Here is a 21,046-nt window from a genome sequence, read left to right as displayed (position 1 = left end):
AACGTTCATTATTCCTTTTATGTGGTCTAAAAAAGAGTAAGAATATCACGAGGGTTAGCAAATAAGCAGTTGGCCAGAAAATTAATTCAACAAAGCCAGGTCAAAAGCTCCTAAATGTGGATGAAGAACAATTTAAACGAACATTAATCAACTGCGTAAATATTGGTTTCTTATTCAGAGAATCTTAAAAAGGCGAGAGAGCCCCCTTCAGAATGGATGTGATGTGACATTTGGATGAATTTTGATAAGAAGTAGGGCAAAGAGAAGGGCAAACGACCAATCCTCACATTTGGTAGCGGAAGGAGAATAGAAGTGACTGGTTGGCAAAGTTCGAATAAGGCAGTGGGGATTAGGATGGAAGATATTAGACTTTTTGAATGGTATTAGCGTTATGGTATTAGCAGTATTAGCATTATAAATAATATTTAGTTTGAAGAGCAAACGGATAAAATAATGTAGGGCAAATGATGGAATGGAGGGAGTCCGCATGGGTATGTATCAAGTGTTAGAGATAGCCCGAAGTCAGTAGAATTCCTATATTCCCATATAATCATGAAACATTCCTGAAAAGATGCTTCACACTTCTATTCTTAGCTTAAGCCTCTGAAAGTACGTAAATTGGCCTCCACGTTCGTCCTGAGACGTTAGTGTGGTATGGGTTCTACAGAATTCCTTGGTCTGACTCGTCCAAAACGAGTGGGAAGCTTGGTCATTGACCAGAAAAAACCTAGCGCATGGAGCCACTGGGTTCCTCCAGGTTCAAACCTTAAATAAATAGATATTTCGGACGGGTCGTGTGACTACCAACATGACGCAAGACAATTTTCGGCAGATAATACCCAGCTGGAGTTCAAATTCATGCAATGAATGCATAAAGATGCACATGTCATTCTATCGATGACTAATGAATTCATTCGATTTTCGTTACGCTATTTAAACTGCAAAATTTGGTGCATATGGAAATAAGATGGCTCACTTCTCTGTCAGCAGAGTTAACGAGTCTTACTACTCGTACAGTTAGGGATTTGATTTTGATAGGAACAGATTTGAGTTTTTTAATGGTTAGTTTTACCTTGTTGAGAGTCCCATTCGAAAACCGGGAAGATCCTATGAAAGTGGGATGCAGAAGGAACGAGAGTGAAGAAACGAATGCAAGTCAGTCTCATTGCATACATATGATAGGCTATGTCAGATACGATACCTAACTAATCAGCCATGAGGTGACTATTTAGGGCTATCCACATGAAAGTTGCACTAAAAAAATCATTTCAAACAACTGCCGAATGGATGACCTATCACCGAGAAATCCTACAAAATAGGATCCAACAACAATTTAAAGCTATATTTGATGTATCGTATATTCCTTTCTTTTCAGCTGAAATTTTAGCATGCACTTAGGCATGAGAATGGGGATTAATCACACAAAAACGAGAGTAACGACATTCCTAGGAATAATCAGAGCATTAGGAGTTATTTATGGGTCTTTAACTGTGAAACTTAATGCAAATCAGAAAGATAATTCGTAACTAAGTACCTCAGTCTAATAATAAAATTCGCACAATTTAGTTTAGACTGTTCATATCTTTTGCGTTTCCGTAATACTTCTCTTCCTTTTCAGCAGGGAAAAAGCGCACGTCTAAAACAGCACTTTGCATGCGATTCTCATTCATGCGCGATCCTTCCTTTTTTCCTGATTAAAGGCAAGGGACGACGGCGGAACATATGATAGTGGCGCCGGTGACGTCACCAGCGGGAAAAAGGGAAGATCGCAGAGGGGGAGGGGAAGTGAGGGAGGGTGGGTGGTTGGGTCAGGGAAGGGGGTGTTAGGAAGGGAGAGGGGTGTGGACTCACAGCTGAGGGGGGGGGGGGGTGGAGAACGCTCCACTCTATTTGGCCTTGGCAATGGAAACATTCAACCTTGCGGAAAAAAATTGCGAAAAAGCGAAGATCTTGGCCGCGATGGGAAGTGAGCGCAGGGACGTGCAGTTGCGGCCGACAAATGCATCGCAACCGCAATTGGGGGGGGGGAGGCAATGCATGGTCGTTAGCACAGAGGAATGCCGGACTTGTTAGCCGAGGGGGATATTGAACGAGCGGTTGAATTTCGATCGGACTCGTTCTTGCGTCTGAACGCATACACATTGCTGTTGTTAAGTGAAGTGTACGCAAAGAAGTGAGGACCGAGTTCATGGGTGACTCCACGGGGAGGTCTTTCACGGATATTCGCAATCCATAAATTTTGTCTCTTTTAACAAAATTTGAAAGTTTCAGAAGTTGACCGACAGCTGACAGCACTTAAGCGACTACAGGGTCCACTCAATTTCCAAGAAGACGTTATTGTTGGATTTTATCTTTTTGTCACGCAAATTTTTGTGTTCCCATTTCGCACTGAGCACCTCTTGTTTTAGAATCCGCCACATTACTCCAACAATAATATTATAGGTATATTAAGGGAGAGGACAAGTGAATGCCGGAGGCAATGAGACTCAATGAGATTCTGAAGACAATAAAAAAGGGAGATTGCTGGGAAAGAGAGGCAAGAGGGAGGAGGAGAATAGAAATTCAAAACGGATTTAAGGGAGTTAAAAAGTATACTGAACTAAACAATGCATTAATGAAATTCGTAGTACGTAAAGATTTAAGGTTTTCTTTAGTCGTGTTACTTTGAGATTATGAAGTACGGTAGTGTGTAGTGCCAGGGTTCAATATAAATGTATCATTAGTGGTTAGACTACTCCAAAAAAATTATATGTATCTTCACACCAAACCAATTTATTTCGTCACTCTTGCCCTTTTATGCCCCGAAATTTTTGGCCATAAGTCCTTTGTTGCGAGAGTTTATGAATCAATATTATAATCGGAGTACTGCAGTCAAAGGGTGTCAGTTGTTTTATTCGCTGGACTCGGAGAGAAATTGTCTAATCTATATGTGTCGAATTTACTGTGCAGACATCGGAATCTGCCCCATGAATTACGGTTCCATTAACCTATCCGTCACCCCACAAGAACACTTCGGCACTCTATGAGCAGACTTGGGTAAATCATTATAATTTTCATATAAATCGATTACTAAGGTACAACGATCATTTTTAATTAAAAAAAATTGGTCAATTTCAACTTTTAGCCAAAGACAGTTACTTAAGATGAGTATTAAAAAAGCAGTAATTCATGGGAGGGTACACGATTACCGAACCTGCTTAACGCACCCGCGGTAGTGATGTTATTTAAAATAAATGATGTTATAACATTAAAGATAAATGCAGTAGCAATAGGAATTATCATTTCTTCTTCTACAACATAGGATCTAAAATTACACTTGTATTCCTCCCAAAATGATAATTCATGTGAAGACAGAAGAATTAGTTGAAACAAATTTGGCTTAATTTTATAAATAAATGAGCTTAATTAGTATGGGATTTTTTATCATTTGACAGTCTACCGTTTAAGGTAAGTTTTGGATGGGTACCATTAAATTTGTTAGACTCGCCCAAAAGACAACCTGACCCCACACTACAATAAACTCTTCTTCAATTAGGCATACTTACTTCCTCCCTTCATCCCATTCAGTACGTCTATTCTTTTCATCCTTTTTTCTTACTTGCCTTACATTCTTCTCTCTGTCATAGTCTTCAATATTTAATCACCTATGACAATGCTGTATATCCACTATTCCTAACTTTTTCGGATTTCTCCCAGCAATCCTCATGGTTAAAATTTATTCTCCTTAATATCAATGGGGGAATATCACTACAGCTGTGAATTTATATGCTCCGCGTCAATCAGACACCATATGAACTACAACACCATTTTGAAATGCTGCATATCCTCTCAGTGGCCATTTAAAAATATTTTTAGTTGAATATGCCGTAAAAATAATTTTAACGAGACATTTTTTGTTTAATATGATAAACGAAACCAATACAATTTTTCAAATAAATGTATTGGTCCGCCCATAATATTTCATGATTCAGCTGTTTAACATTGCCTCGGAGATGACGGGCACCGGTGTTTGTTTTGTCTAATTTTAGAAAAAGTATCTTTTATATAATGATACTTGAAAATGTATCAGGAGTTAATTTACACGGATTTAATTCAGATGGAAAATTACTTTGTTTTGTTCTAAACAATTCCTTATGTATGCAGGAGAATTATCGTGTACATTACCGAAATTTACTTTAATATTTAGACAGTAACAAACGTAAATTATGCGTAAATTTGCAGACTGGTAATACATATGATAAACTAATGTACCTTTTCGGGTGCGTCATAACGTATAGGAATGCTTGAGAAGAAGAGATCAACTACGCGCGGAATCTTACTTCCACGAAGAAAATATGCCATTCATTTAGCCCACGGCTACAGATCGATAAACGACTTACTGGGTTAAAAAGGGTTCTCTGCATACGCTACTCACGTATAATTGGAAATATTTGAAAATAAACCATAAAAAATCACTGCGGTGACGAAAATTAGAAAGCTATCGACCTCAATTCCCTTGATATTTTCCGACGCCTTTGCATACTTACTTCAATTAAAATTGCGTGTCAATTAGGACGTGGAGGAAATCGATGAGAATAATCAATGTAGGGAAACAAGGTAGCTTCAATGGCTTACCATCGTTCATTCAGTTGTTAATTACGTTCAAATATTTCCATTTTTAATATTCAGGGTTCTACTGAGGAGATAATGGGTAAATTCTAAGTGAAACTTGAGGCCAAAATCTTACCAAAACATCAGAAAACTAAACGATACGTTTTAAATATACAAACTACGGAATCAGTTGTAACCATTTAGGTTGTCCTCCCCTGCGTTCTCATACGACACTCTCTTGAAAAAAGTTCGTCTATTTGGCATTTTCAATAAGTTAAAACTCTAACTCCGGATTGGCTGCTGTTATTTCATTGAGGTTTAATATGATAGATTTCTATTGGAAATGTTAGGTATTTCAGAAACTTTTTGATTTAACTATTTGGATGCAACAATTTAAGAGTGTAAAAATCATCCGCCTTGACTGGGGGGATCGGATGATTCCGTTAAAAGTTACTGTTGCGGCATCTCCCGCAGTTTCTTTGCAAATTTAACTATTTGGATTATTTCGGCTCTCTTTATTACAATGTATTTCTCATGGCCAGACACTATTGTAACCGTCCTCTTATTTCCTATTTCGCGGAATTTTATAATTATTAAAAAAATAACCAAGAATATCATTAAATAGTGAACGAAACAAGGAAGCCTAAAAAAGACTGAATTGACAGATAATTTTCTTCACCCTTTTATTAGGCACGTACATTTCTCATAAACCCTCCCCGTGAGGTTATAAGTAAAAAAAGACTGTTCATGATAATTAATAAGGAAGTTTATCCCGATGTTTAATTAAAATTAGTGTGTTAAATATCAAAATTTGACGTTTATCGTCTGATTTATTTCTTCCGGCTAGACGGAAGCAGATTCAAGACGCAGGAAAACAATTTTTTTCCTCATCGCAACTTCACATTTCATAGAGTTTTCCCATCTCTCTCTCATTGTTTCGATTCATTCCCTTCGTTCTACACGCATCCCGCAAGGCTAAACCGAGAACTCCTCTGGATCAACACCAGAATCTCTTTTTAGTTACCTAATCACATTGCATTCCACTAGTCAATCTCACAATTTCATCTCTCATCGTTCTCTTTCAGTTGATTATTGTAATGATTATTTATTGATCACCAATATGATCACGTAATTTTAAATTTCATATCTACACAATAAACAAATGTTCTGCAATTATAAGATTTTTACAATTCATAAATTTGCTCCAGAAAAAATTGAATTTCTTGAATTGTGGAGTAGAAAAGAGTAAACCATGCAGTAAAAGGGGTGAGAATTAAAATCATATGTTTAATTTCTACCACTTAATCAAGTTAAAGCACACATACCCTACATATAAACATATCAAGACGAAGAAGTTCTGAGAAACATTGTTGAATACAAAAGTATCGTTCCCCCAGAAAATAGTTAGTCAAAAAGTCTAGTGATAAAGAACAATTAAAGAACATATTGAACATGTCGTAATACCACCTTGATCAAAAATTTCCCGGAATTTATTCAGAAAATTAAAAATACAAGTTTATTCATCTAAATCTATATTGTCCCCTTCAAAGTAATCCCCATCGACTGCAACACACTTATGCCAGCGCTTGATCCAATCCTCGAAACATTTTTTATATTCGGTTTTCGGTATGTCCATCAGTGCTTCCTGCGATTTTTCCATTACTTCCTCTCGGCTGCTAAAACGCGTTCCCCGTAATGGTTTTTTAACTCGATTGAACGGAAAGAAGTCACAGGGAGCCAAATCAGGTGAATTCGGTGGCTGTTGGATGGTATTTGTTGCATTTTTCGTCAAAAAATTACGAATAATGATAGCACTGTGCGACGGTGCGTTATCATGGTGCAAAATCCACGAGTTTTCTGCCCACATTTCTGGTCTCTTTCGGCGAATTGCTTCACGCAAACGTCTCATAACGCCCAAATAATACTCTTTGTTTACTGTCTGGCCTTCTGGCAAAAATTCATGATGCACTACACCGTTGTAATCCATGAAAACCGTCAGCATTGCCTTCTTTTTTGACTGAAAACGACGTGGTTTTTTTGGTCTCGGCTCATTTGGTGAACGCCATTCACTTGCCTGATGTCTGGATTGCGTGTCGTACTCATAAACCCACGTCTCGTCTCCAGTAATGATCCTTTTGATGAATGTGGGATCGGATTCAGCCTCGCAAATCATGTCTTTTGCGACGTCAACACGGTCTCTTTTTTGCATGAAATTGAGGTCTTTTGGCACCAACTTTGCTGCTACACGACGGAAACCCAAATCATTAACCACAATGTCTTGGGCGGATCCATAGGCAATGTTCAAGTCCTCCGCTATTTCTCTGATGGTTAATTTGCGGTTATTGACCAACATTTCTTTTACTTTATCAATTTTTTCACCGACTTTCGATGTCGATGGTCTGCCACTGCGTTCATCATCTTCGATTGACTCACGACCACTTCTGAACCGCTCGTGCCACTGGTAAACGACCGTTTTTTTTAGAGAATCGTTGCCGAAACACTTTTCCAACATTTCCAACGTCCGTGCGCCACTAAATCCGTTTTTTACGCAAAATTTAATACAAGTTCGTTGTTGCAAATTTAAATCCATTTCTGCAATTGTAAAAAATCGCCAACACACACAGAGATAGATGTACTCTTGGCTACGTAACTTTTGCAAATGTCAAGTTATGACACTAAGATTTAAAGGGAATATCAACAACAGATGTACCAATTTAACAAAAAAAACAGAACTCAAATCGGAACGATGGGAGCGCCACACGGTGGTTATTCCGGGAACGTTTTGATCAAGGAGTATGTCATGCTGGACTTTGCAAAGCCGTATGAATCCTACTAAACATTGTTATTTCTATTATTTTGAAGTTTGAGGATAACAAAGTTAAAACAAGAGCATGGCTTGAAACATTACGATGGTTGTCCCAGAAGTACCTGACTTGACTTAGAGATGCTTCTTTTTTGCTATTTTATTGTTAAAAGGAGTGTTCATTTAGGTTTCACAGGTTATATCGAATGAATGGATTAGCAACATCTAATGCATAAAATTATTCAGACGTAAAAAGGATGAGTATATATTTAATCTTTATAGTATATTTTTGTAATAGTGTTTTGTCTTTGGCAAATAACAATCAGGACCTAAAATTTCTATTAAATGTGCGGCATTGAATTAGAAAATGATTCCTTCCATTTCATCATTCATTTAATAAAATAGAATTATTAATTAATTGAAGACCTTTTTATTTAGAATAAATATTTAAATAACGGCACGAATGGCGTAATGAAATATTGCTGATCGGAATACGATACTATTGTTTTATGAAGCAAAAGATTTTTTTCTGGAAAGAACTCTTTAGCTAAAGAAGATTATTATCAAAGATTCAATGGAATATTTTATACTACTCAGAGGGACATAATTATACTTAGTGTTTTCCTGCTAATAAAATGACAACAAGCTAATTCGCTCTATTTTCGGGGTCTTACAGCTGGCGCCAATATCACTCTGGTGGCGGTTTCCAAGAACCTTGTGGACCTTATATGGACCGTTGGAAGGTCAAATTACTCTGCAATTCCCGCCTATCCGCAACTCTTGAAATACGCAGGTGAGACCTAAGTTACCTATATTTCCATATTATTTAGGATTAAGCTTGGTGGATTAGCCAAATGCCACACCTTGCCCATCGCATGTTCTTCCAATCTGCCAATTACGTCCCACTGGCATAGAATTATCTCCATCGCGACATAAAATAGCTGGAAAATATGTTTTGTCAATATGAAATTGAGAATTATTTCATATATTTATCTTAAACCTAATATGAAATATTAATCTAATCGCAGTAGTATTTTATCGTGGACTTATAGATCATGACCCGACGGAAGTTATAACTACGCAAAAGATATCTGAAATTATAATTTTATTGTTTAGTACAATGGAACATCTTTTCTATAATAAATTTAGCTTCTTTTTACGTCCTCGGCACCCACAAAATGGCCAAAAAGAACAAGGCGTTGTGGGAATACGCGGGTCCTAAATTCGCCGTAAATAAATATGCAAAAAACTCTAAGTGCACCCGGTACCCTATGAATTGATCAAAAGTAGACAACATGTGAGAACTCAAATGTGCAGCTTAGAGAATACGAGCGCAAATTTTTTCTCCCAACTTTCATTGCATTAATGGGATACTTAAATATACGTCTCGGTTAGATTTAATCAAACCCAGTAATAATGCACATATTTGTTGCATATTTTATGAAATATGGAAACAAATATGTCTTTTCCAATATTTTAAGAGGTAAAAGCTTCTCAAAACTTAAGTTTTAACTCTGAGCCAGTAAATATTTTAAATTGGCTTTTAAAATTCGAAATTTTGCCAACTTAAACAGCGCAACCAACTTACAGAGGTTAGTATTTACATTAGTCGTAACAAAAAAACAAAAAAAGATTTATGACGAAGAGAAGATGGAATTCCTGAATCTTGAGAGTTTTATTCATTTGCATTCTTCGTATTTCTAACGGTCAAAAAGCTTTAAGGGTACCGTTAATTTTCAACAGAATATGTTCAGTAGTTAAGTGCCATATTTTGGGGAACGCTAGGGGCCTTGGGAACCAGCACATGAAATGGGGGTTGGCTGCAAAGTCGACATTTGTTTCAATTCGGAAAATAAGAGGGAAATGAGATTATACCGACTGATGCGACATGGTGTTAGTGGAGAATTAATATTCGTCAACGAGTGGATGAAGTTGTAAGGGGATTCGAAAATGAAAAATAATTAAAAAAATACGTGTGAGCTTGTGAGAGGACAGCCAATATTTCACTTTCAAGCTGAGCTATGTTCACTCTCTTTCGTCCATTTGCAGGCAAGGAATGGCCGGAGAAAGTGGAGGACATGAGGGAGAAGATGATGCAGTTGGGGGCGGACGCCATGGTTGTAACGGCGTTGGATGACGTCGCGTGGCTCCTCAACATCAGGGGTCGTGACATTCCTTTTGTGCCGGTGGTACGCGCCTACGTCATACTAACGGCGAACGCGGTGCACGCCTATGCTCCATTCGGGAAGCTGAACAAGACGCTTTCTATGATGATCCACCTGCGAAGTAAAGCCTGCTACGGCAGGCACTGCGTCAGGTAAAGGGTTTAACGGTCAGTGTTGGGTGAAGGAGAGTTGCGGCTGATTGGGTAATTGGCCCGTCATTACACCATTTGTCAACGCGAAAATGGTGTAAACTATTTTAGCGCTCGGTGAAATTCAGGGAGATAAATAAGTGAGACATTTTTTGGTAACCATTGAAATATTCATCGGATGAAGCGTTCCCAATCGAAAATCCGGTTAGCGGATCACAATTCGGAACATGATACACTAAATTTGATACACTAAATAAGGCAATATTTCATTGAGTAAATATAAAATAAATACTTAACAGTAATATTTTACATACAATACAATATTTTACAATCTTTTTCTATTATTTCTTCCATACTTGCGCATACTTCCACATGTACTTTATTTTCTGGCCACTAAAATAGCAGATAGATGAAATCGCGGAACATGCTTTCGCGGATATGGAAGCTAGGTTGTATAAATGATATAGTTTTTGGCACCTCGTTTGGTGGTGAGCTTAGAAGATTCCAAATTCGAAATTACAAATTAGTTTTTTTACATATTTTATAATTATATATTACTATAATTATAAATACATATCATTATAATCACACTTCCCCTTTACTACGACGTTAAATACATGAGAAACTGGGGATAAAAACCTGGCGCCTGCATAAATCACCTTTTGGGGGGCCATACAAGAATTCATGAAAATCATATTGTACAACCATCCAGTAGAAAACGACATTTAAAACGAAGTTTCACGATAAACTTTTCCCGCAGCAAATATTGTCTCTTATCTAGTTCAAAGACATGTTTCAAAAGACTATTTTATTTGTTATTATAATGTTGTGAAAATGAGAGGAAGATTGAAAACATATTTGTTTATTATTTATTCATTAGAGCGACACATATTTTGAAAAATTTGCGATGAAATAGTATGGAAGAAAAACAAACTAGGCAGTTGGGAAGTAGAGAAGTTTATTTGGAGAAATAAATGGAAGGCAGAGAAAATGTATGAAGGGCATATTGACTGGCAATGGAATACTGAATATATAGAGGGGAGAATGATGGCTCAAAGTTGAGAAGACAGAAGAATAATAAGCTAGTTTGGAAGAATGAAATGAGACAGAAATTTTGAGAAATTTATTGGTCTATTTTAATCCAACTTTAAAAGCATTATTTCAGTATCGTGAAAGTTGCGGATCGGAAATGTAGTAGTACTCAGGTAGTGGATTCATCAAATCCCTGCATAAACCCATCGACTACCCTTAAAAGGTATAACTAATGTATAACTATGAACTTTCCCCGAGACCACCAAGGATAACACCCATCGTCTTGATTCACTCAAAGTTTAATGTGCCTGTACGTGAACAAGTTGAACCTCAATATTTTGTGACGAACTTTAGGTTCACTGCTGTAAGCCTTTCGACGCCTTGCCGGTCGAAAACAATCCAAATCAAAATTACATTTAAATGAGGGACATGTAGAAGTGAAAGGCGCTCTGCCAACGGAATTTGCGGAGTTAAGCCGGGTATTAATGATCGCAGGAGTTGAAAGGGCGGAGCGTTACCGGACCTAGGAATCAGTCTACTCTCGATGAAGGTACACGTGAAGTGAATGGTGCTAAATAGCTCGACAAAGCAAGCCATGCACGTCATAATCCCCCCACTTCATTCCATTCACGACACGCCTCCCCTTTCACAGTGAATCAAATACATTACCTCAAAAACCAATTACCAATCCGATCCTCACCTGACTTTTACATAGGTACACCTGCAATTAAAACACGAATGCAAAAGTTCAACAGTAAGCGTAAGGGTAGTTTTGATTTCATGTGCTATATTTTTTGGAGAAAAAAATATTTTTATTATTTTCACAACAAGTATGGGGATAGACATGCATAGAATTAAAAAAAAAGTCACAGATCTCTCTCGGATTTGAGCAGTGGACCACATCAGGCTTCTCACATCCATAATTTACGGCAGTAATATTAATGATCAGGGGCCGAGTGGGTGTTAAATAATTTCCCGTTGCCACGGGGTAAGGCGTTTCGTATTCAGTTGGATTGTAATTCAAAATACCCGGCGGATTCATCGTGTTAATGCTGCCGACTTCGCATGTAACGGGGTGTCCCAGCTGCTCTCTAAATCACATTAAAAGGAGAGGGAGCCCCATGGCGAGACACGTAACTAAGGTCCAAGTTGCGAAGGGCGCTATATCGTAAATACACATTAGGTAATGCATTGCCAAACTCAAAACGCTGTTCCGATGTCGCAAGGTCGGCGTCGGCAGCGTGGACTTGCGTCCCACGCGCCGTGAGCCTGGGATGATATTAGCAGAAATATACGACTGAATCATGCAACTTCCCGCCTCCTTCTGTGGTCCCTTTTAGGGTTAGATATTAGCAAACAATTTTTTTTCATAATGAATATCACACGAAAGGAGCTAGTATAAAAATAGTGCATCTTCAGTTACTTCCGCTTCTCTGATCACAAAGAATTATTTTTATTTTGCGAGCGGGTAAAGATGCACTTTTTATGATATGACTCACAGCGTTTTTTTGTTAACTTTCGAAAACGCTAATGTCATAAATTGAATCGAATGCAGTATAATTAAGGGTTGCATTACACTACACACGGATCTCAGGGGGTGCAGGATCGCCCCTCCCTCCCTTACTTGAATCGTTATTATATCGTATACTTTATCAATAATTGCTACGTTGGGTTGATTGAAATATAAAATATTGTTTCAATTTTAACGTACATATTTACGGGGCTAATGGTATCTCAAAAATTACAATTCAAGAGTAGATATGTGAATAGACTATATGATAGAGGATCAGACCGCACCCATTATAGAAGCGCCCAGATCCGCCCTTGAATTGCGGAAATTATACACCTTAAATAGCGAATGCTGAAGTAAAATGAAAATTTAATTTGACCTTGTTCTTACTATACTCAGTAGTTACAATATCTATTCAAGTACTTAGTAGTATGGTGATACGCTAAAGAGTCGGCGGAAGAACTTCTTTAGGGATTTGGCTGTATTCATTTATAGCATTCTTAAGACGCGAAGAGGGGATATCCGTTAACGGGAATAAAATAAATTTATCAGACAACAATTTTCCAAATAAAATGGAGAGATTTCACGAAAGCATAAAGCAACGTGAGAGAGTTGCATTTTTTGGATTAAATGCACGAAAATTATCTTGCAATTACATTCCTTAATTTTTGCTCTCTTGGTAGCCATTACAAATGAGACTCTTACACATTTTCCATTTTAACCGCCCCGCTTCTTGAATCATGAGTAGTGGCGCTGACAATTATTGGCCAGGATAGGCCGGGCCTAGCCTTTTATCAGCCAGTGCGGCTATTCAGAGTCGTATTTCAATGCAAACTGTAATAGGTGACTAATGAATACGCAATATATGATACACTCTGAAAAACTGATATGCTTGGCTTTCAACGTTGTAACGTGCCTTTGATACACACGTATCGTGGAATTTTCCTAGCGAAAACTGCAATAGCTATAATCAAAATCTTTTGCAGACCTATGTGAACTTGCCCTACTGGCTACATCCCTGATTGTGGGCAGATCAGATCCTTGAACGTAATGAAACAGATGGGTGAATGTTTCTACTGTAAAGAGTAAATCAAGGATCATATCATATGGGGAACAGAAACTTGGATACTCACAGTACGAGGCATCGGTTTGGGGAGGTGACCAGTGTACTGGTATTCCGCTCCGAGGGTCCGGATTTGGCAGTATTTTTTAAAGGCATCCCTATTCCTTCTTGGATGCTACATTGAAAGCATTTCAAGTGGTGGTCGTCGTCCGTTCGATGACGCGTTCAACTATGAACCCACTTGGCTTGTTTTGTTAAGCGTAGGCTAATGCCGACGCAGGGCTCTCTCAACTCATCCCCATTTCCTATGTATCGTACCTCTGCCAAATTATCCACCGATCCCTAATGACACAGACGACCTTACCTGTCAGTCACCGACCCTAATATCTACTACTACTACTACTAATCATTACAGAATGATCTGAAAGAAAACTACTAGCTGTCGAAATGTCTTTCCGCAGACGAGATAAACTCCTTGTTGCCATGAACACATACAGGGTTCGTCCGGAAAATAAGTGTACTGAACTCAGGAAAAAAAATTTATTACACTTTTACATATCTTAAGCTAATATTCCTCAAAATAGGACCCTTGTGAGTCGATACACTTGTTCCAGCGGCGTTCCCATTCCTGGAACGCTCCCGCGAAGGCATCATCGGGAACCTCTCGAAGACTCGTCGTCGACCTCTTCTCTGCCCTCCACGAACATCTTGTGCCACCGAAAGATCATGTTTCTGGACATGGCTGACTCCCCGTAAGCCTGGTTAATCATACCGACAGTTTCGGTAGACGATTTCCCAAGCTTTACCGCAAATTTGATGGAATAACGCTGCTCCAAAAACTTCGGCATCGCGTTCCGTGACGTGGGTCGAGCGTGGAGGTTCGCGTTAACAGAGCTCCTCACTACACCACAGCTCAGAGCCGACTGCCTTTTTCAGCGTCGCTTGCCAACATACCCCCCTCCAATCGCAGCCCGTCAGAGCGGTGCTGGGCGCGCCTGGAGCGGCGCGCCCAGCTCAGGAGTCAGTACACTTATTTTCCGGACGAACCCTGTAGGCATAGGGGCCACGGTGCCTGCCGGTTTAGTGAGGTGGATAAAGCGCTCGTCTGCAGACTCAAAGGTCGCAGATTTGTGTCACGCCTCGGGCATGGGTGTTGGGTCAGCTCTGGTGGTTCGGCTCCCGGAAAACCTGATGACAAGCCAAAGAGCTAATCCGGATCCCAATGGGAGCATGGAACACCAGAGGCGTCTGGAGAGCACGGAGAAGTACTTGACTCTATACAAGCAAATAAATGAAGGTGGTATAGGCATGCCAGACATTAAAGAGTTCTGCGAGATGGTGGAAGAAATATAGCTGAGACCCAAAGAAAGGACAAAAAATTCATGTAGGGGTTTGTGTTGAGAAAAAAGTTACAGAAAACTGTAAGAAACTGACTAAACGATAAAACATTGAATTGAATTTGAAATTGAAACTGGTTCATTGAAAACATTTTTTCCTTTCCAGGATACACGACTACAATCAAATATGGGATGACCTGAGGACATTCTCCCAAGTTTGGCATAAGGTCATTCTTCCGTCACCTTATTCATACTCAGCTGGTGCAAGCCACGCCATTTACAATGCGGTAAGTTAATTCGGTTGAGTGTCATGAAGTCACACAACTGCTTGTCACGACAACTTTGAATAAATTATTTTGTTAACTAGTTTAGGTTAAAACAGTCAATTATATTATACTAGATAGAGATGAAAATTCTTTCCTGATATCTCATATCTGGATATTGAAGCAACAACTTCCACCTCGCAAGAAACCTCGAAAGGCTTGATTTGGGAGGAGATTTTAATACTCTATTCCTGTGCACAATCAAAATTTAATAAAAAATGAAATATTACTGCCCTCTTTGGTTTTACCAATGCAAGAAATAATTTGTAGGAGAATCATATTAATCACTATTAGATATGTGAAGCACGTTATTCGCGAGGGGAAGTATTTTATAATAATAATATGTATATTTAAATGTTTTTCAATTTCTGCCGAAGAATAGCAAAGTGAGTTTGAAAAGCTAAGAATATTTTGCAAATTTCTCCAATCGGATCTTAAAACATGTGCAATGGTTCCCAGCAGGCTCGGCTACTCTAAAATAAAAGACCAGCCACCGAGTTCACTTCACTACAATGTATAACACTTAGCAGTAGTGGACACAGACAAAAACACAGAAACACACAAAAAAGAGACTCACTATTTTTCGAATTTTCGGTGGTCGTTGCCACCTTTATCAAGGAAAAGAAGGACAGAACTGAGTGAGACTTTCAAAAAGTGTTATATATATATATATATATATATATATATATATATATATATATATATATATATATATATGCATGTATATATGTATCTATGTATGTATGTATTTATATATATATATATATATATATATATATATATGTATATATATATATTATGCATACATACATATTTTAACACGTTTGCATATTTTATGTATATACTACCTTGATCAAATATTTCCCGGAATTTATTCAGAAAATTAAAAATACAAGTTTATTCATCTAAATCTATATTGTCCCCTTCAAAGTAATCCCCATCGACTGCAACACACTTATGCCAGCGCTTGATCCAATCCTCGAAACATTTTTTATATTCGGTTTTCGGTATGTCCATCAGTGCTTCCTGCGATTTTTCCATTACTTCCTCTCGGCTGCTAAAACGCGTTCCCCGTAATGGTTTTTTAACTCGATTGAACGGAAAGAAGTCACAGGGAGCCAAATCAGGTGAATTCGGTGGCTGTTGGATGGTATTTGTTGCATTTTTCGTCAAAAAATTACGAATAATGATAGCACTGTGCGACGGTGCGTTATCATGGTGCAAAATCCACGAGTTTTCTGCCCACATTTCTGGTCTCTTTCGGCGAATTGCTTCACGCAAACGTCTCATAACGCCCAAATAATACTCTTTGTTTACTGTCTGGCCTTCTGGCAAAAATTCATGATGCACTACACCGTTGTAATCCATGAAAACCGTCAGCATTGCCTTCTTTTTTGACTGAAAACGACGTGGTTTTTTTGGTCTCGGCTCATTTGGTGAACGCCATTCACTTGCCTGATGTCTGGATTGCGTGTCGTACTCATAAACCCACGTCTCGTCTCCAGTAATGATCCTTTTGATGAATGTGGGATCGGATTCAGCCTCGCAAATCATGTCTTTTGCGACGTCAACACGGTCTCTTTTTTGCATGAAATTGAGGTCTTTTGGCACCAACTTTGCTGCTACACGACGGAAACCCAAATCATTAACCACAATGTCTTGGGCGGATCCATAGGCAATGTTCAAGTCCTCCGCTATTTCTCTGATGGTTAATTTGCGGTTATTGACCAACATTTCTTTTACTTTATCAATTTTTTCACCGACTTTCGATGTCGATGGTCTGCCACTGCGTTCATCATCTTCGATTGACTCACGACCACTTCTGAACCGCTCGTGCCACTGGTAAACGACCGTTTTTTTTAGAGAATCGTTGCCGAAACACTTTTCCAACATTTCCAACGTCCGTCCGTCCTCGTCTTCTTTTTTGCCAAAACGTTCCCTCTTGACGCTTGGCTTGCAGCTGCCCGATGATTTAATCATTCAGCTGCTGTGTTTGCGGCTTCTTAGCCCGTCGATGAAGGAAGGTCCAATCAACTCCTTTTCCTTTTCAATGGTGGTTGGTCGTCGTCCCGTCCCGTTGCTGCTCTTGGGCGTTTGTGCCTTTCCCAGGAGACAGGTTTTAAGCCGCCGATCGACCGCAAGTGCTCTTCTTTTTTGCCTTCAAGCTCCTCGTAAAAGGCCGTCGCGCGAGTCTTGATGACATCTCCAATGGGCGCAGTTTCAGTTAAGGCGTGGAGAATTTCTGCGGCATAGTTCCAGCCAAGCCCAAGTACACTGTTGAGTGCCCCTCTTTCCGTTACCTCCAAGTGGTGGAAGGCCGTCTGAGTCATTCTGCCACTCCATGCCGGTGAAGCGTACATCAAGATTGGGCGAATTGCCGCCACGTACAGATACGTCTTTGTCTTGATAGAGAGGGACGGTGAACGCAGCAGCGGCGAGAGTTGTAGTCGTCTTCCTCTTGCCTTCCTGGTGGCAGCGAGGGCGTGACTTTTGAATGTCAGTCTTTTATCCAGTATCACGCCTAGATAGGTCACCTCTTCCTTCCATGGCGCCTCCTCGGTGCCCACGAGGATTTCTCCTGGTTCTCGCAGTCCTCCAGGTGAAAAAAGAATCGTCTGTGTCTTTGCGCTGTTGACGCTGATTCGCCACAGGGCGTACCACTCCAGCAGTTTGTCTACTGCTCGCTGTAGGTATGTTGCCGCCATGTGTGCTCTCCGCGAAGTGGTCACTATTGCTGCGTCATCCGCATACAGGGCAACCATGGTATGTCGTCCAAGGTCTACCGGGAGGTCCGCCGTATATAGATTAAAAAGTATCGGTCCGAGCACCGATCCTTGCGGCACGCCTGCGTGGACCTGTTTCGGCTGTGACAGCGCGCGTCCCCAGGCGACACGGAAAGTCCTTCCTGTCAGGTATGATGTTAGCAAGCGGCGCTGCCAATTTGGAAACCGCTGTATTGCAAGTTTTCGCCTGAGACCAGCGTGCCATACCCGGTCGAAGGCTTTCCTGATGTCAAAGAACGCCGCCGTTGAGCAGCATCGCCGATTGAATCCGGCCGTCACCTGTTCCACGAGACGGACGAGCTGGTGTGTGGTGGAGTGTTCCTCTCGAAAACCGTACTGTGATGCCGGCAAGATTGAGTAGGCCGCGATGTGCTTCAGGAGATGTGGCAGCAGTACCCTCTCAAGCAGCTTTCCCAGGGTCGCTAGCAGGGCGATCGGGCGGTAGTTCTCCGTGCGCCACTAAATCCGTTTTTTACGCAAAATTTAATACAAGTTCGTTGTTGCAAATTTAAATCCATTTCTGCAATTGTAAAAAATCGCCAACACACACAGAGATAGATGTACTCTTGGCTACGTAACTTTTGCAAATGTCAAGTTATGACACTAAGATTTAAAGGGAATATCAACAACAGATGTACCAATTTAACAAAAAAAACAGAACTCAAATCGGAACGATGGGAGCGCCACACGGTGGTTATTCCGGGAACTTTTTGATCAAGGTAGTATATGGGATACCTTAAAAGGAGAACTTCTTCATTCATTCTCCATCATATACATCGTGATCGTAAGACTTCATAGATCAGAGGGGTTTTGGGCATATAAAGACCCCGTGCACAAATTACGTCACACAAATGTTGAACTTTTTCGACCTTTCTCCTCCATTTCACATTTTGTCATGGTTTAATGTCACTTTCTCCCACAACTTGCGTCACGATTTTCCCAAATTTTTCTCGATTTATCCATGTAATATTTTTTATTTCGAATGTGTGGAAACTGAATTGGCTGTGAAAACACCAAGTGATATTTAAAGTAGAGCATATCGAAAGTTGATGCAGAGGACCGACGCCGGAAAGTCTGAATCTGCTTTTTTTAAAAGTGGAAAACGATTTTACTGCCCGCGGCTTGTTTCTATTTAAATGAAACTATGAGTTTAGCGCTTGACGTCATTTATAATGTAAAATACGCAGCAAGGCTTACATAAAATCAAGTTGTGGAGAGGACTAATGCTTTTTCAATTAAAAAAATGAAAGTAATTAAACACCACGAAATCATGTATAATACTGTTACCTCTGTGATAATTTTGCTTTAGCTATGATCACCTCAATTTTACCACAGAGTTGATTATCAATGGTAGTGGAATGCTCTAATAAGAGGAAATTAAATACATCGTGAACTAATAACGCTACCACTCTTCACAGCAATTTATAGCGGACAACACGTTTCATTGTCAATGCAGCACCATCAGGCACGTAACATGATGACATACATATCATGCTGATGATGCATTGGAATTAAAAAGCTTTTTACGCAGTAAATTGCTGAGGAAAATCACAATTTTATTATTTAGCGATAGATATTGATACTTTGTATCATCGATAATAAGATAGGGGTAGGGATAGTTCTCCTATCGCTGGATTCAGGAAGTGTCGCCACGATGCATCGACTCCCCCCCACTCTCCCATCACCAAATATCATGACGCTCGATCAAACTTCATTCCACTACCCCCTAACTGTGTGACATTATTTCAAAATCCATTATTTCTCTTCCTCAGGTGCCCGAGGGTAAGCATATGCCGATTCCGTCTATAGTGATGACAGCCAAGGCGCAGAAGAACGCAGTGGAGCGAGAGGGCATGAGAAAGGCACACATCCGGGATGCTGTCGCCCTATGTGATTTTTTCGCCTACCTCGAGTCCCAGGTACGCCCTACATCTAAACCTGCAGACTGCCACGGGAAGGGGGGAGGGGTTTCACGGTCACCAACTACTATTATTAAATTTGTACAAATAAGTATTAATTACCAGCTGCGGTGACGGTGGGGTAACGTCCTCGTCTGGCAATCCAGAGGTCGCGAGTTTGATGCCCTGCGTACGCCGGTATGGATAGTTGAGTTTCTAATATTGACTGAATATTTCCGCGCATTTTCATGAGAAAATTGTTTTTAGTTAAGCAATATTTAGGAATATCTTTGAAAAAGCTTTTCTGTAAAATAAAGTGATTTTATTTCTTTTTTACCTAGCGTCCTTTTCTTCCAGCGGATGATTTTCATAGAGGAAAACAGAATTCGATTCAAAGTAATAATGATGTAATGAAAAAAATTCACCTAATTATTTCAGGATAAGGAAGCAATTTTATTTGCACACCCGTGAAATTCAATAGAACGAAGCCATCAAATCCAAAAGAACTCATTTCTAAAATAAATGGAAACATACGGACGTTACGGGGCCGAAAGGCGCCTCCTAAGTTAGCATGAGAAAGCATGCATACTTCACGGGAGAGATTCATTGAGAATATTTTTGTCTTCATTGCAATTAAAAAACGGATATTATTTCATACGCCCGACATTACACCCGCCCTTAATTACTTGGTGTTCCCAGGGCATAAAACTATCTACTGCGGGAAATTATTTTTGTTCACTCATCAAAACGGTCCAATTGGAAGTTTTCTATATCAGCTTTCGACATGTATGCATGTATTTAAAAAAAGTTATTTTAAATAAATCAAACCTAAAAATGAGAAATATCGAGACGGATACTATAAGGAAGGGGCGATGGGAAAGAAAGAGAAAGAGAGAGGGAGGAAAAGAGTGATGACAAAGGGAGACTGGGAAATTTTAAAAATGCGGAACTCGTTTGCGGAAGGACATGACAAAGAGTTGTTCCCACCGAGGAGGCGTGGCACGAGCGCATTCTCCATCCGTGAGTCCTGTGGCGTTCACGCTCACTCCTTCGCCCTCCCGAAACTTCTTGAATTTACGCGGTCGCTCCAAGTCACGTTTCCCCCCTGCACGTTGGAGATGGTGAAGTATGGTCCTCCCAGTCCTTCCGCTCGCCGTCGCGCGCGCTTATAAAACTTTTGGCTCGTCGCGAGAAAGCCACTCGTCCACCTCCTCGCCTGCCTGCCTGCCTCCCTCCTTCCACTCCTTCGTCTTTCCAGAAATATCGCGCACAACAGCACTCCCGCCGTGCTCGAATCCACTCGTTTATCAATCTTCCGTCTCGAGAATGCCCTTCAGCCGTGTGTTTCTCTTTTAACACCCCGGGGCGCCTACAAAGGAGAAGAACGGCGCAC

General features: G+C 39.9%; 1 protein-coding gene across 1 annotated transcript in view; it reads left to right on the top strand.

Annotated features, from left to right (window-relative positions):
• The window catches only part of LOC139701050 (xaa-Pro aminopeptidase 1-like), a 144,519-nt gene that overhangs the window by 105,321 nt on the left and 18,152 nt on the right, over positions 1-21,046 (top strand). The window contains exons 5-8 of the mRNA XM_071599625.1: positions 8,070-8,186; positions 9,443-9,710; positions 14,816-14,936; positions 19,528-19,674. Of these exons, the coding sequence (XP_071455726.1) occupies positions 8,070-8,186; positions 9,443-9,710; positions 14,816-14,936; positions 19,528-19,674 (653 nt within the window). The remainder of the gene's footprint in view (positions 1-8,069; positions 8,187-9,442; positions 9,711-14,815; positions 14,937-19,527; positions 19,675-21,046) is intronic.

The sequence above is a fragment of the Hetaerina americana genome, unplaced genomic scaffold (genome assembly GCF_022747635.1).
Source record: "Hetaerina americana unplaced genomic scaffold, ioHetAmer1.1.p SCAF_11, whole genome shotgun sequence".
In the NCBI taxonomy this organism is placed as follows: Eukaryota; Metazoa; Arthropoda; class Insecta; order Odonata; family Calopterygidae; genus Hetaerina; species Hetaerina americana.
The sequence above is the reverse complement of the archived record's forward strand: the minus strand, read 5'-3'. Positions and strand labels throughout refer to the sequence as shown.